This window comes from Gouania willdenowi, chromosome 5 (assembly GCF_900634775.1).
Source record: "Gouania willdenowi chromosome 5, fGouWil2.1, whole genome shotgun sequence".
Lineage (NCBI taxonomy): Eukaryota > Metazoa > Chordata > Actinopteri > Blenniiformes > Gobiesocidae > Gouania > Gouania willdenowi.
Genome location: NC_041048.1, coordinates 30,790,850 through 30,802,301, shown reverse-complemented (window position 1 = coordinate 30,802,301; position 11,452 = coordinate 30,790,850). Strand labels below are relative to the sequence as shown.

The 11,452-nt window shown below is 35.8% G+C and overlaps 2 protein-coding genes across 4 annotated transcripts in view; one reads left to right on the top strand and one right to left on the bottom strand.

The window, feature by feature from the left end:
- The window catches only part of LOC114462870 (formin-like protein 20), a 474,381-nt gene that overhangs the window by 52,978 nt on the left and 409,951 nt on the right, over window positions 1-11,452 (top strand). The window lies entirely within an intron of this gene.
- Window positions 1,816-10,467, bottom strand: ift52 (intraflagellar transport 52 homolog (Chlamydomonas)). 2 transcript variants are annotated; one of them, XM_028445954.1, is made up of 14 exons: window positions 10,310-10,467; window positions 9,995-10,133; window positions 7,641-7,728; window positions 7,372-7,501; window positions 7,194-7,269; window positions 7,035-7,106; window positions 6,829-6,955; window positions 6,661-6,744; window positions 6,524-6,592; window positions 4,416-4,570; window positions 4,249-4,336; window positions 2,303-2,411; window positions 2,066-2,211; window positions 1,816-1,988 (listed from the first exon to the last, which is right to left on the bottom strand). In XM_028445954.1, exons 2-14 carry the CDS (start codon window positions 10,102-10,104, stop codon window positions 1,947-1,949), a joined length of 1,296 nt encoding a protein of 431 aa, XP_028301755.1. In that variant the 5' UTR covers window positions 10,105-10,133; window positions 10,310-10,467; the 3' UTR covers window positions 1,816-1,946. The 2 variants fall into 2 exon arrangements, with proteins under 2 accessions (XP_028301755.1, XP_028301756.1); XM_028445955.1 differs by having other exon boundaries at window positions 10,315-10,467.

Below are 11,452 nucleotides of genomic sequence, written 5' to 3'. Positions count from 1 at the left end.
TTTATTTGATATCCTGTGATATATATATATATATATATATATATATATATATATATATATATATATATATATATATATATATATATATATAATATAATTTGCAATAAAACGCAATAACTATTTTAAAATAAAGCAATACTATTGCAAAACAACGCAATATTTTTGCGATAAAACACAATAACTAATTTCCTCGTGATGTCCCCTGGCGGGCTCCGTAAGATTTTCTCTCAGCGAGCTAAAATGCAGTTCACCTAACTTGCATGGAGAAGACTCTTGAATAAAGACATACAGATTGTGTACCCTAATACTGAGTCTATAGCCAACACACTCCTTGTTTGTCCATCTTTTCAAATGGTTCTCAAATCTTTTGAGGAGACACTTTGGATCATCAGAATCAGAAGTAATTTATTTATCACAGGGAGAAATTACTTATCTCACAGAAGCTCCAGAAATATTACAAATGAAAAGAAGAAATACTAAACAAAGAAAGAAAAATAAAACGTACATAATTAAGTTAAAAACTGTTAATTAAATGAGGATTAAATACAAGTGCACAAATATGATCAATCATGATTATTATTAATTCATATTATAATGTCTAAAGCAACCTAATTATGATGGTTTGTGAGAAAGGCTCATTCAGTGAACCTATGACGACATTGTGGATATACCATTAAAAACACAACAGCTAAAAAAAAAAAAATAGCACGCTAAGTTGCAATTTTTATCCAAAATTTCAAAAAGGAAAATGCTCTTAAAAAAAATCTGTTTTAAATACTTTATTAGTATGTAAAAACTAAAAAAAAAATTAGGTCTTAAAAAAATAGTTTATATATGGATACAGTGTTCAAACTGGGAGCCTCTGCTACAGAATAGGAAAACAGGATATATTATGGGGAAACCCATGGGGTCCCAAATACCCATTTCAAACTCTTGCTTTGGAACAACAAGCCACAAAATGAATGGCCCCGCCCACTCTTTCCTGATAGTCCCTCCTGGCTCCAGCTGGGACAAATTAACAACTTTTTAAAAGGCCAGCTGGCAGCTCAAGCTGCATTGTGTGGCCTGTGAAAACAATGGAGACAGGGCGTGTTATCTCAGGTATGAACAGTGGTTTAATGTGTTTCAATGTTTGTGTGTATCTGGACAAAAAGATAACAAAAATGTTTTGTGTTCTAGATCTGAAAGACTCTGAGTGCTCCCCTCCATCACAGCTCAACAAAAAGTTTTTTGAAGAGCAGAGTTTGCCGTCTGCAATTATTGACCCACTTTCTACATCGGGGGTGTTGAACAGCAACGCAGCCGATGGTTCTGACATCAGAGTGTTCTTCCAGGTGTCTCGCCGCTTTTCATCCGACACCAATTCTCCTTGTCTCAAGTTTTCACTGAACAACCTAAACCCCCAGGACGTTGATTCGTGTCATCTGGCTGTGCCTCTGCAGACAAAGTCTTCGACTCCACAAATGTTTCTACAAAAGGCTAAAAAAACCACTGGTTTTGAGCAGTCGTACAGTGACCTGAATGCCTTACAGATGTCATGGGACGAGTCTGTGATCAAATCTGATGGAAACAGCCCAAGACTTTTCATGGATTCTAACAGTGAAGCGAACATAAGCTCCAACACCACTGTCTAAAGCTTCTCTTAACATATACTATCACCATGAATTTAAGGATCGGACCAATTTCTACTGTGGCCATCAGGGAAAGGTAACGTTTAGTTAATTCATGTCTTAACATTTATTTTTTGCTTCCCTATATAATTAACAATGTTTTTTTTTTTTTTTTGTTACAGATTCAAAAAATGGAAGCTTGGAGCATATTTTAGAAGCATTTATTAAATAAAGATGATGTAAATCCATTACACATTGATCTCAATAAGATGTATATAAAAAATGCATGTAATAGTACTTGTACAAAATTTTTGGTCATAAGTTGAATATTTTTCTTCAGGGAGGAGGGAACTGGTTCTCTGGGTCAATATCATGCTCCTGCAAAACAAAACCCATTTTAGAAAAGGCATTTTAAGCATTGCATTATAACTTAAATACTTGATGTACAACTGTACCTGATTAAGTTTCTTGAACTCCACAACCTGGAAAAAAATATGTTCCAAAATGTGTTTAGCGTCTCGCTTCTCTTTATCCAGCTTCGAAGTCACCCCCAATATTTCCCCACACTTCCGCACATAAAACTCCAGATCATCATCTGTGCCTGAGTGGATAAGGGTAGAAGAACAAAAAGCATGAATATCACTTTAAAAAATAACCAAGGTTTAAATCATGATTAAATGTTTTTCGCTTACATTTATAAGCGAGCTGAGCGAGGCGCACTTTTTCTGACGAGAATGTTTCGTCAAGATCAAACAGATCCAGCATGGGTGGAGGTAAATCATTTAAAGCTGGTGGAAAGACCTGAAAAGCAGGGCAAAGGGGACCAGGGTTTAAATGGGAGGCCTTTCTTTAAAAGGTTGTCTACCATGGAGATGTACTAAACCAAATCTAAGTCCGTTCGTCACATACTAACGTATTATTGATACTGTTTCTCACCAAAATGAGTTAGTAGTGCGTTCACATTCAATAGTATAAAAAGTTTGATTACACGAGAAATACCCGGATGTATACTATATCGGAACATTTTAAGTATGCACGAGTAGAACACTGGTCGTACACATCTCTTGTCTTCCATTAGTTTTTAACGCTTGTTTTGAATTTATCAGAAGTTAGGTCAGCAGCACAATGGCGGCTCTCCAAAATGTGTTAAAGGTAGGCTAGATGATTTTGAAAGCTAGTTTGATTTTCAATGTAGCTTCATCCTCTGTCACCGGTGACGCGCTTTGAGTGTGGGCTCGTGCACGCAGGGCTCGAGAACAAGCAGGGAGACGTGATTGGTTAAAGAAAAACTAACCATCTTTTTTCATTGGTCGAAGTTTTACAGATGATAGATTTTCTTCGTCCCTTTTTCAGAGCACATAAGATCTTAAATTCTGTCAGGACATAAAGAAAATTTCAAACAAAAAGTTAAAAAGTGTATCTGGAGAAAATCATCGACCCTACCTTTAACGCAAGTTTTAAGAATCAAATGACTACATGTTGATATTGTACTTGGTCACTTTCTCACTTAAAATGTTTTCAGAACTTTCAAAGGTGGACAATCTACGGAAATATTTAGCCTCAGTGTGCTTCCCAAATGCATCTTGGGAAACTTGGACGTATTCTTCAGTGGCAACGGTCATCATCCTAATCATACTTTTAGTATATCGTAGACGGTCTATAATCATCGAGTTAGTAGTGTATAGTATGGAGTGTGCCATTTTGAACACAGCTTAAGTCTTCATAAAAGCTTCAAAACAAACTTGCCCTGGTTTGTTCAGTAATGACTCAACAAACCACCTGTCTGACATTTTGAGTCAAACCTTCATACTTCAAATACTTTTGGGTCACTAGACTGGCATTCCTCTTACACCTTTGCTCAAATGATCAAAGAGTTAATACAAGACTATTATTTTTCTCTCCTGGTAATTCCATTCCATGATGTCTGTGCTTCCAGGTGCACTCTATTTATTTATTTTTAAATGTTAGCTGCATCCACATGCTAAATATCTTTTAACTTATTATTAATGAATCTAAAATGTGTGAATAAAACGTTTTATGCCCTATAATGAAATTTAAAAACTAATTTTCTACTGGGATTAAGAGAAACTCCTTTAAGCAACGCTGTTAAAATACTTGCTCGGGTATTAAAAAAATGGCACCAAAGATAGTTGCATTTATAAAGTGGTGCCCAGGGAAAGGGATACCGCCTATTTGGCAGGTCTGTCTGAGTGAATGCATGTTTGTCCAGTCTCACAGAAGGAGCAACTTTCCCCCTATACCCATTGCCTTGTAAAATGGCACTGGAAAATTTTCTTCAAGCAAATTCATTCCTCACTTGCAGTAATAAAAAATACCTACTAACTCAATGACCTGGAATACACTCTAGTAGCCATAAAGTCACATGTCTGTCTCTTTATAAACCAGAGAACTACAATTTTCATACATTCAACATACACTCAACATTTTATACAATTTAAAAGTTATAGGGTAATTTCAAATTGTATTGTCCTTTTTCAGGTTCCCACACAGCTTTTAAAAGAATCTCATAGCCAAGTTTATTGTGCATGCCTATTCCACAAGTTCCCTTTTAACATTACAGCAACACATGTGTTAAATAATTTAGTCAAATACAGGCTGCCAAAGGATGAACACTTACAGCTGGCTGAAGCTGAGGCAGTGGAGTTTCAAACTGTGGTGTGATCAGCTGAAGGGGCTCGTCTTTCACATTGAGCTGCTTATAAGCACTGTTTGAAAACAGGACAATGGAGCAAATACTCAGAAACACCACCACTGATTGGTTAACTTTGTATTTTACAGCCTAACCTGATCACTTGGGGTAAAGCCTCTGTTGACAAGTCAAACGAAGACAAGCTGAAGCTGGATGTGAAGTCCCGGGGCTTTTCATCACCCACTTGTAAACAAACTCTGAGGTGATCTGACAAGCGTCCGGTGTCTGGCAACATGGTGTAATCTGTGATCTGTGGGAGAAAAAGAAACAACAGGTTAGATTGATAGAGATCAGGGGCCTCTTTTATAAAGCGTTGTATAGCATTCATACTAAAAGTGTACACGCACTGAAAATCTGAAAAAGTGCTGCCATAAAACAAATTCTCATTTATAGAAAAAAGATCACAATCAACCCTACAGTTTGTGCAGGTAAATTCACTTCATCTTCTATCATACATTTGGTGGTCACAGTAGTGCCGTCACAAATAATATGGGAAGAGATTTGTCTAAAAAATACTCACAAATATATCCACAATTTTCAAATGTATTTTTTTTAGATTTTCACGTTTTTCAGATTCACAAATACATCCACAATTTATATACTGTATATGTTTTATAATGTGTGTGAAATCCTCATTAATTATCGTGTGTAAATCTTCAATTGTGCTTGTGAATTGTGTAAAGTGCATTTGTGGATCAGCCTGTGTGTGCATTTATTTTTCAGACAAACAACGCAGTTTCGCTCATATTTACACACAAAGGTCCTGATCAACATGTTTAATAAGCACCACCCCTCCACTAGGGGGCAGTATTGAAGTCTGCTGAAGGTTAATTCCATTTTACCAGGAGTCCGATACCTGACGGTAAAGTTGGAAAGATATTCACAGATTCGGACTTCCAGCATCAGTAACTCTTTAACGCAGTCATCGACACACAAATTCCACCTCTTTACCATCAATGTGAGGTGGTTAACATGCTACAAGATCATTTTCATCATAGCAGCTGTATTCTGAGGAGCAGAAAAAAACACTGGTCTCTATGTGCAGGTGGCTGTGCGACCAGTGGGTAATGGTTCACTCCAAAGCCCTAATATGAAAACATTTGCATACATGAACCTAATCACACACTAATGAAACACATCAAAACACAGCATGCTTTGGTATTTATGATTATGCATTAGAGATGTAACGATTCACTCAGCTCCCGATACGATTCAATTCACAATACTGGGTTCACGGTACGATTCGCTCACAATTTATTTTACAAAATGGGACTGTAGACAAATTATGACTGAAAAATATTCCTTTTTTTTGGGGGGGGAAAACTAGAAATTACTGTACTATTTTCCTTTTAATTTTTAATTGTAAAAAGAATCCCTTGATAAACTATTTAAAACAATGCAATTTAACTAAAAATAAATCCTGAATGAAATAAATAAAGTAATAATACAAATGAAGAAGAAGCCTATTAATTTAAATTCTGGTTCTATAGTAAACAATGCAAAATTGCATAATAGTTCCTTTTCTTTTTAAAAGTGCAACTGAAAATGTATTTTGTGCCTTAACAATTGGACTTTAAAAAAAACCAGTCATTGCACTGTATTTACGTCAGATATTTGTTTGGCCCGGCAGAGGGCGCTGTTAACCCAATGGTCAGTTGGCATGCAGTTATTCTAGCAGTGAAGAAGAGATGCTATGCTAGCAGACAGAGCTAATAGAAAAACATGACTTTTACAGATATTCACGTAATATTACAGATATTCTTTCGGTGCTAAAGGGGTAAGGAATTATTTATGAACATATTTAAGAGTAGTAGGCGATTCCGCCCGCCGCCTACACTTCTGGACAAGAAGGATAAATAGATAAATAGGTAGCGCCCTCTGCTGTTTAAAAAAAGTACTGTGATTCAATTTTCAGAGTATCGATATCAACCGTGATACCTATGAATCGATTTTTAACTGCCTTACGATTAATCATCACATCACTATTATGCATATCTACTGTATAACTCCGATCTGAGAGGACATTAAATGTATGAGATCAATCTTCAATTCACCACCAGTGCAGAGATTTCCCCACATCTAAAAATACAACACAAGCAGTTAGGGATAGCCCAGGTTGGATTCAAACCAGTAACAAGCATCTTTCAGGCCTCGTTTTGTGCTTGTGAAACTGTTCAAAATGAGGCCAGTGGTACTTGCTCACCTCTGGATCCTTAGCGTCAATCTGATTCAACTGGATATTATCAGTCATCAGCCACTGGATGATGACATCCTGGTGTAAAAATAGCATGCATCAGTGATGAGCCAATTACAGTGTGGGACAGAAATAATAATACAAACCATTATTTTACTGTTCTCCTCTTTGTCGATGTATTGGTCACTGAACATGTGACAGGAACCCAAAACAACCAGTTTACCAGACTCCTGCATTAGACATGACATCATCAACTCACAAATGCATATATATATATATAAACAGGAAGTAGATTTAAGTTGTGTGCCACTGACCTTAACCTGATGGAAGGCCAACACAGGCCTGTTGATGGGAAAGCACAGAAATCCAGTGGAGAGAACAGCCACAGCAGGCCTCATCACGCCCAACGTGGCACCGTATGGATACACAAATGTCAGAGCTCTACACAAATCAAACGGGTTAGTTTGGATCTACTATCTGTCTTTCCAACCTGTCGTACACATAAAGTTCAGTTGCTTACTGAGCATTGTTTCCAACGCTTTCCTCTTCAATCACTCCTGTAACTACTTTACCTGCAGCACGGCTGATTTCTCTAAAATAAAAAATTATAATAAAAAGAGAGCTTCGGCTTATTTAATACATCAATACGATGTCTTAAAAAAATCATGAAATGACAAACCTGTTCAATACACCATTGGAAACAAGTGCCTCTTTTGGATGGAAGTATTTGTAATAAACATTCCTCACCACAGCATCTGATAAAGCAGAAAAATGTGCAACACAGTTATGCAAAAAGGAAAAAAAACTATCACAGACAACAATTTCAGATGACTCGGGACTGAGGATTCTACACGCACCACTGTTAACCATTATTCCATACTCTTCAAGAAGAAAATTTATATTTGTGTCAAATTGTGTTTCTCCTCCTTCACCAAGCATGACCAACATATTGCCTCCACTGTCCAGGTAGAGCTTCAGCACCTCCAGCTGAAAACAAAGTGGATGCAAAGTATAAATAACAGAAAAACATAAACTTAACACGTCAAATTACAGCATGGTTTTAGTCCAGGGTTTTCAAACTCATAAAAAAAAAAAAAAAATAAATCAGTAGAAAGCCTCATCTTACCTCAGATGCTGTAAACTTCTCCCTTGGACCAGCAGTCACCCACAACTTAACACCCTTCAACTTCTCAGAAGATATCTCATCCTTCAAACTATGACAACATGCAGGAACATTAAGAAACGGCAGCAACAATTAAAACTGCAACATAGCAAGTGTAAACAGATAAAGGAAATATATAATCACCTATTACTATATATTTATTTGAACGAGTAAAAAACTGAAGAAGAGTGCAGGATCAGTCAAAACCAGGGTTGGTCTCAGTTACATCTTTCAGTTATAATTACATTTTATACAATTCAATTCCGGTTACTGTTACCACCATTTTTTCCAATTATAATTAAATTACAATAAAGTCAATTACAATTACATTCTTAAGTACTTCAATTCAATTACAATTAATCACAATTACTGAGCCTGAAATAAAAGCCTAATAAAAGTTAACCTTCCTCTTGTGTTAGCATCTCTAATAATAACGGGTCCTAAATCAGCTGTCAAATACACTAAAAACAAATATCTATCAGCTAATTCCTTTCCTTTCTATTGATTACCTTGTTAGGCTTTTTAATCAATGAAAATAGAGGTTGTTAATATTTTTGGTATGGTAAAACGTGGGAAAGCTTGATATGAAACATATTTAACAATAATTAACTACATATGTGTACAACTGTACATAAAACTTTAACATGGTTCCCCATTTTTTCATAGAATTTTCATGGCAATTACAAAGTCAATTATCTGAACTCAATTACAATTTAATTACGATTATGACAGTAACATATTTTTAAATTACAAATACAACATAATTGTAATTAATTATCAATTACGTGATTACAATCATAAATGACCCAAACATGGTCAAAACACTACTGCCACTGACATGTAAATATCAAATGATTTCTTCATGTGAGCAAATACGTGATAGAAAGTGGAATACATCAGGACACAAGTGAATATTTTGCCCTGAAGGTGGTACATGCAGAAAAAGTGAAAAGATAACTTTTTTTCATAAATTGTGATGTTAGACCAGGGGTCACCAACACAGTGCCTGCGGGCACCAGGTAGCCCACATGTACCATGTGACGTGCCCCCGGGAGCTCTAGTCACCAATGAGTTCCATCTAAAATCTGATCCTTTCGAGGACTCAAATTCACAAAGATATATACAGATGAGAGATGTAGTTAAATACTGCTGGAGTTTTGGTATTAAATTAACCATCTTTGAGTGTTTATTTTCACTGACACATTGTGACAAATGTTTTTAAGTGTTGCAAACCTCTGTATATGGTCAGTGGTTATATATAATGTGATATGAGATACATTTAAAAAAACACAAGCTGGATTTTCTATAAAATTCAATGAAAACAATTGCATAAATTACAAGAAATAGTGTTTCATGTTGAAACATCAACATTTTCTACCTTTTTAGGTTAAATTGCTTCAGTAGTAAGTAAATACAGTCTCCTTTGTTGAATGTTGCTAATTATTGTTTAATATGTGTGAAAAGTGTGATGAAATGGCCTCTACAGCATCAAATAATCCTGTTTCAATTAATTACAAAAACATTTTTTTATTGAGCAATTTTACTATAATAATAATAATAATAATAATAATAATAATAATAGCTTAGATTTATATAGCGCTTTTTTTGAGGAGACTCAAAGCGTGTTACAAAAACTATTATTCATTTACACCAGTCTCTCACATCAGTCTTACCGCTGGTGGTAAGCTACAATGTAGCCACAGCTGCCCTTGGGCATACTGACAGAAGCCTGGCTGCCATTTCACGCCTACGGCCTCTCTGACCACCACCAACATTCATGCACAATTCATACCCATTCATATCAGGCAATGTGGGTAAAGTGCCTTGCCCAAGGACACAATGACAATGACTTGGATAGTGTGGGTTACTGGACCTACCACTGGGCCAAGGTCGCCCCAAGTCACCCAAATTTGACTGTTCGTTTGTGGTGACTTTGTCCAAATAATTGCCTAAAAAGGAACTAGGAACATTACCCAATTATTTTCAAACTAAGCTAAATCTTTCCGAGTACCCCTTGCAATGTGCTCCTGTACCTCTAGGGGTACACGTACCCCTGCTTGGGAACCACTGAGTATCATGTATACACAAATGCGTATGCGTAAATTTGTGCACGCACACTTCTTACGTTTTGGGCTCAGCATCTTGTTGCATTACTGGCCAGTTATTAAATTTCGGGTTTAATTAAATAAAAAAATTAAAAAAAAACATATCGGGCTCGAACAAGGCGCATGGGAGCAGAAATACACACAAAACCAAGGAGGAGCACGAGACCTCTGATGTAAAACAATCTCATTAAAGACAATGAAATGAATTAATACCTTTGAATTTTCCACTGAGACCTTAGTCTTTTCTGCATGGATTTGTATCCATTGTTGGCAGTAAACAGCTCTCTTTTAGAGGCATTGATGACCACAATGTTGTCCTCCATGTGTAACGGTAGAAATCTTCACACACCACCTGAGGAGAAAAATCCTGTTAACGCTGTTTATGGAAACGTCTTCCATCCATCTTTACTAAACATATCATCCATAACATCAGTCTATCTACATGTAAACAGAACTAAATGCATAGTACCGATAGCACACGTAGCTAAGAAGCTAACACAGAGCTAATATTTTAAGAACAGTCTCTACCTTACATTTGCAGCTGTTGTTTGTCCTTAAAATCTCTTCACCTACAACCACAAATGCATGAAAATGAGTGAATTGTGCCAGTTCATTAAATTAGACATTATCTGCTAACAAATGTTAACTATTCCAGGGCTTGTTTAGTAATGGTGCATTATGGGAGAAACATGGTAACCAGAGCGCCTAGCAACGGATGTTGCCAGGTTGGACAGTTTTGTTTTCCGAAAAATAGCTGATTATCTCTCTTCAGAATATCCTACAAATAATAAAAAAAATTTAAAAAAATGCACAAAATATTGCCAGTTAAACTGTTTTACTGTATAATTATGAAAAATACTCTTTGGTTAAGAATTTACAATTTATTTTTTAATTTACCTTGAAAATAGCAAGATCTCCAAAATTCTTATCCATGTAGTAATATTTGACAACTAAGGCGGTTATTAGGTGTGATATGAAATTGAATAAAACTACAATTTAGGCCACAGGAACAAAGAAATATTTGTTATGAATAATAATTTAACCCTCTCATTGACAACTTGTTTTCAGTTCATGCTTTGTCCATGGTAGGTGCTCCTGTTCAAAGCAAAGGTCTATTCTAATAGTGCAGGAAGAATAAGCTGTTTATTTATTTATTTATTTATTTATTTATTTATTTATTTATTTAATTTTCCCTTAAACATTCCCACATTTTGTATTGAGGCTCCAACACCAAAATTTACTTTAGTTTCCACAAAACTCTAATGTCTCAAGCACCCAGCAATTTACTCACACAGTTAAAGAAAAAACGCTACATGTGAAAAATACATTTTCCACTGTCATGATGGTCAGGAATGGGCTCCTCTCTAGTAGCCCTTCTCAATCCAGGCAAAGATGTAACCTATGTTTGGATGAATGACATATAGTTCTAGTAGTAATTGTGAAAATGAACAAATGTGTAAGTCTATATTAAAAGTAATGTTCTTAGTAACCGTGGTGGCCATTTCCATAACACCAAAGAGGATTATTTTCAAGACTCCAAAAGGCCAGGATAAAAACGGAAAAATACAAACAATCTGAGTCTGAGAGAGTTCGGAGTCACATTGTATTAAAAAAAAATAATTTATTAATAACACATTTTATTTTAGCTTTTCATACAGCTCATTTACAACC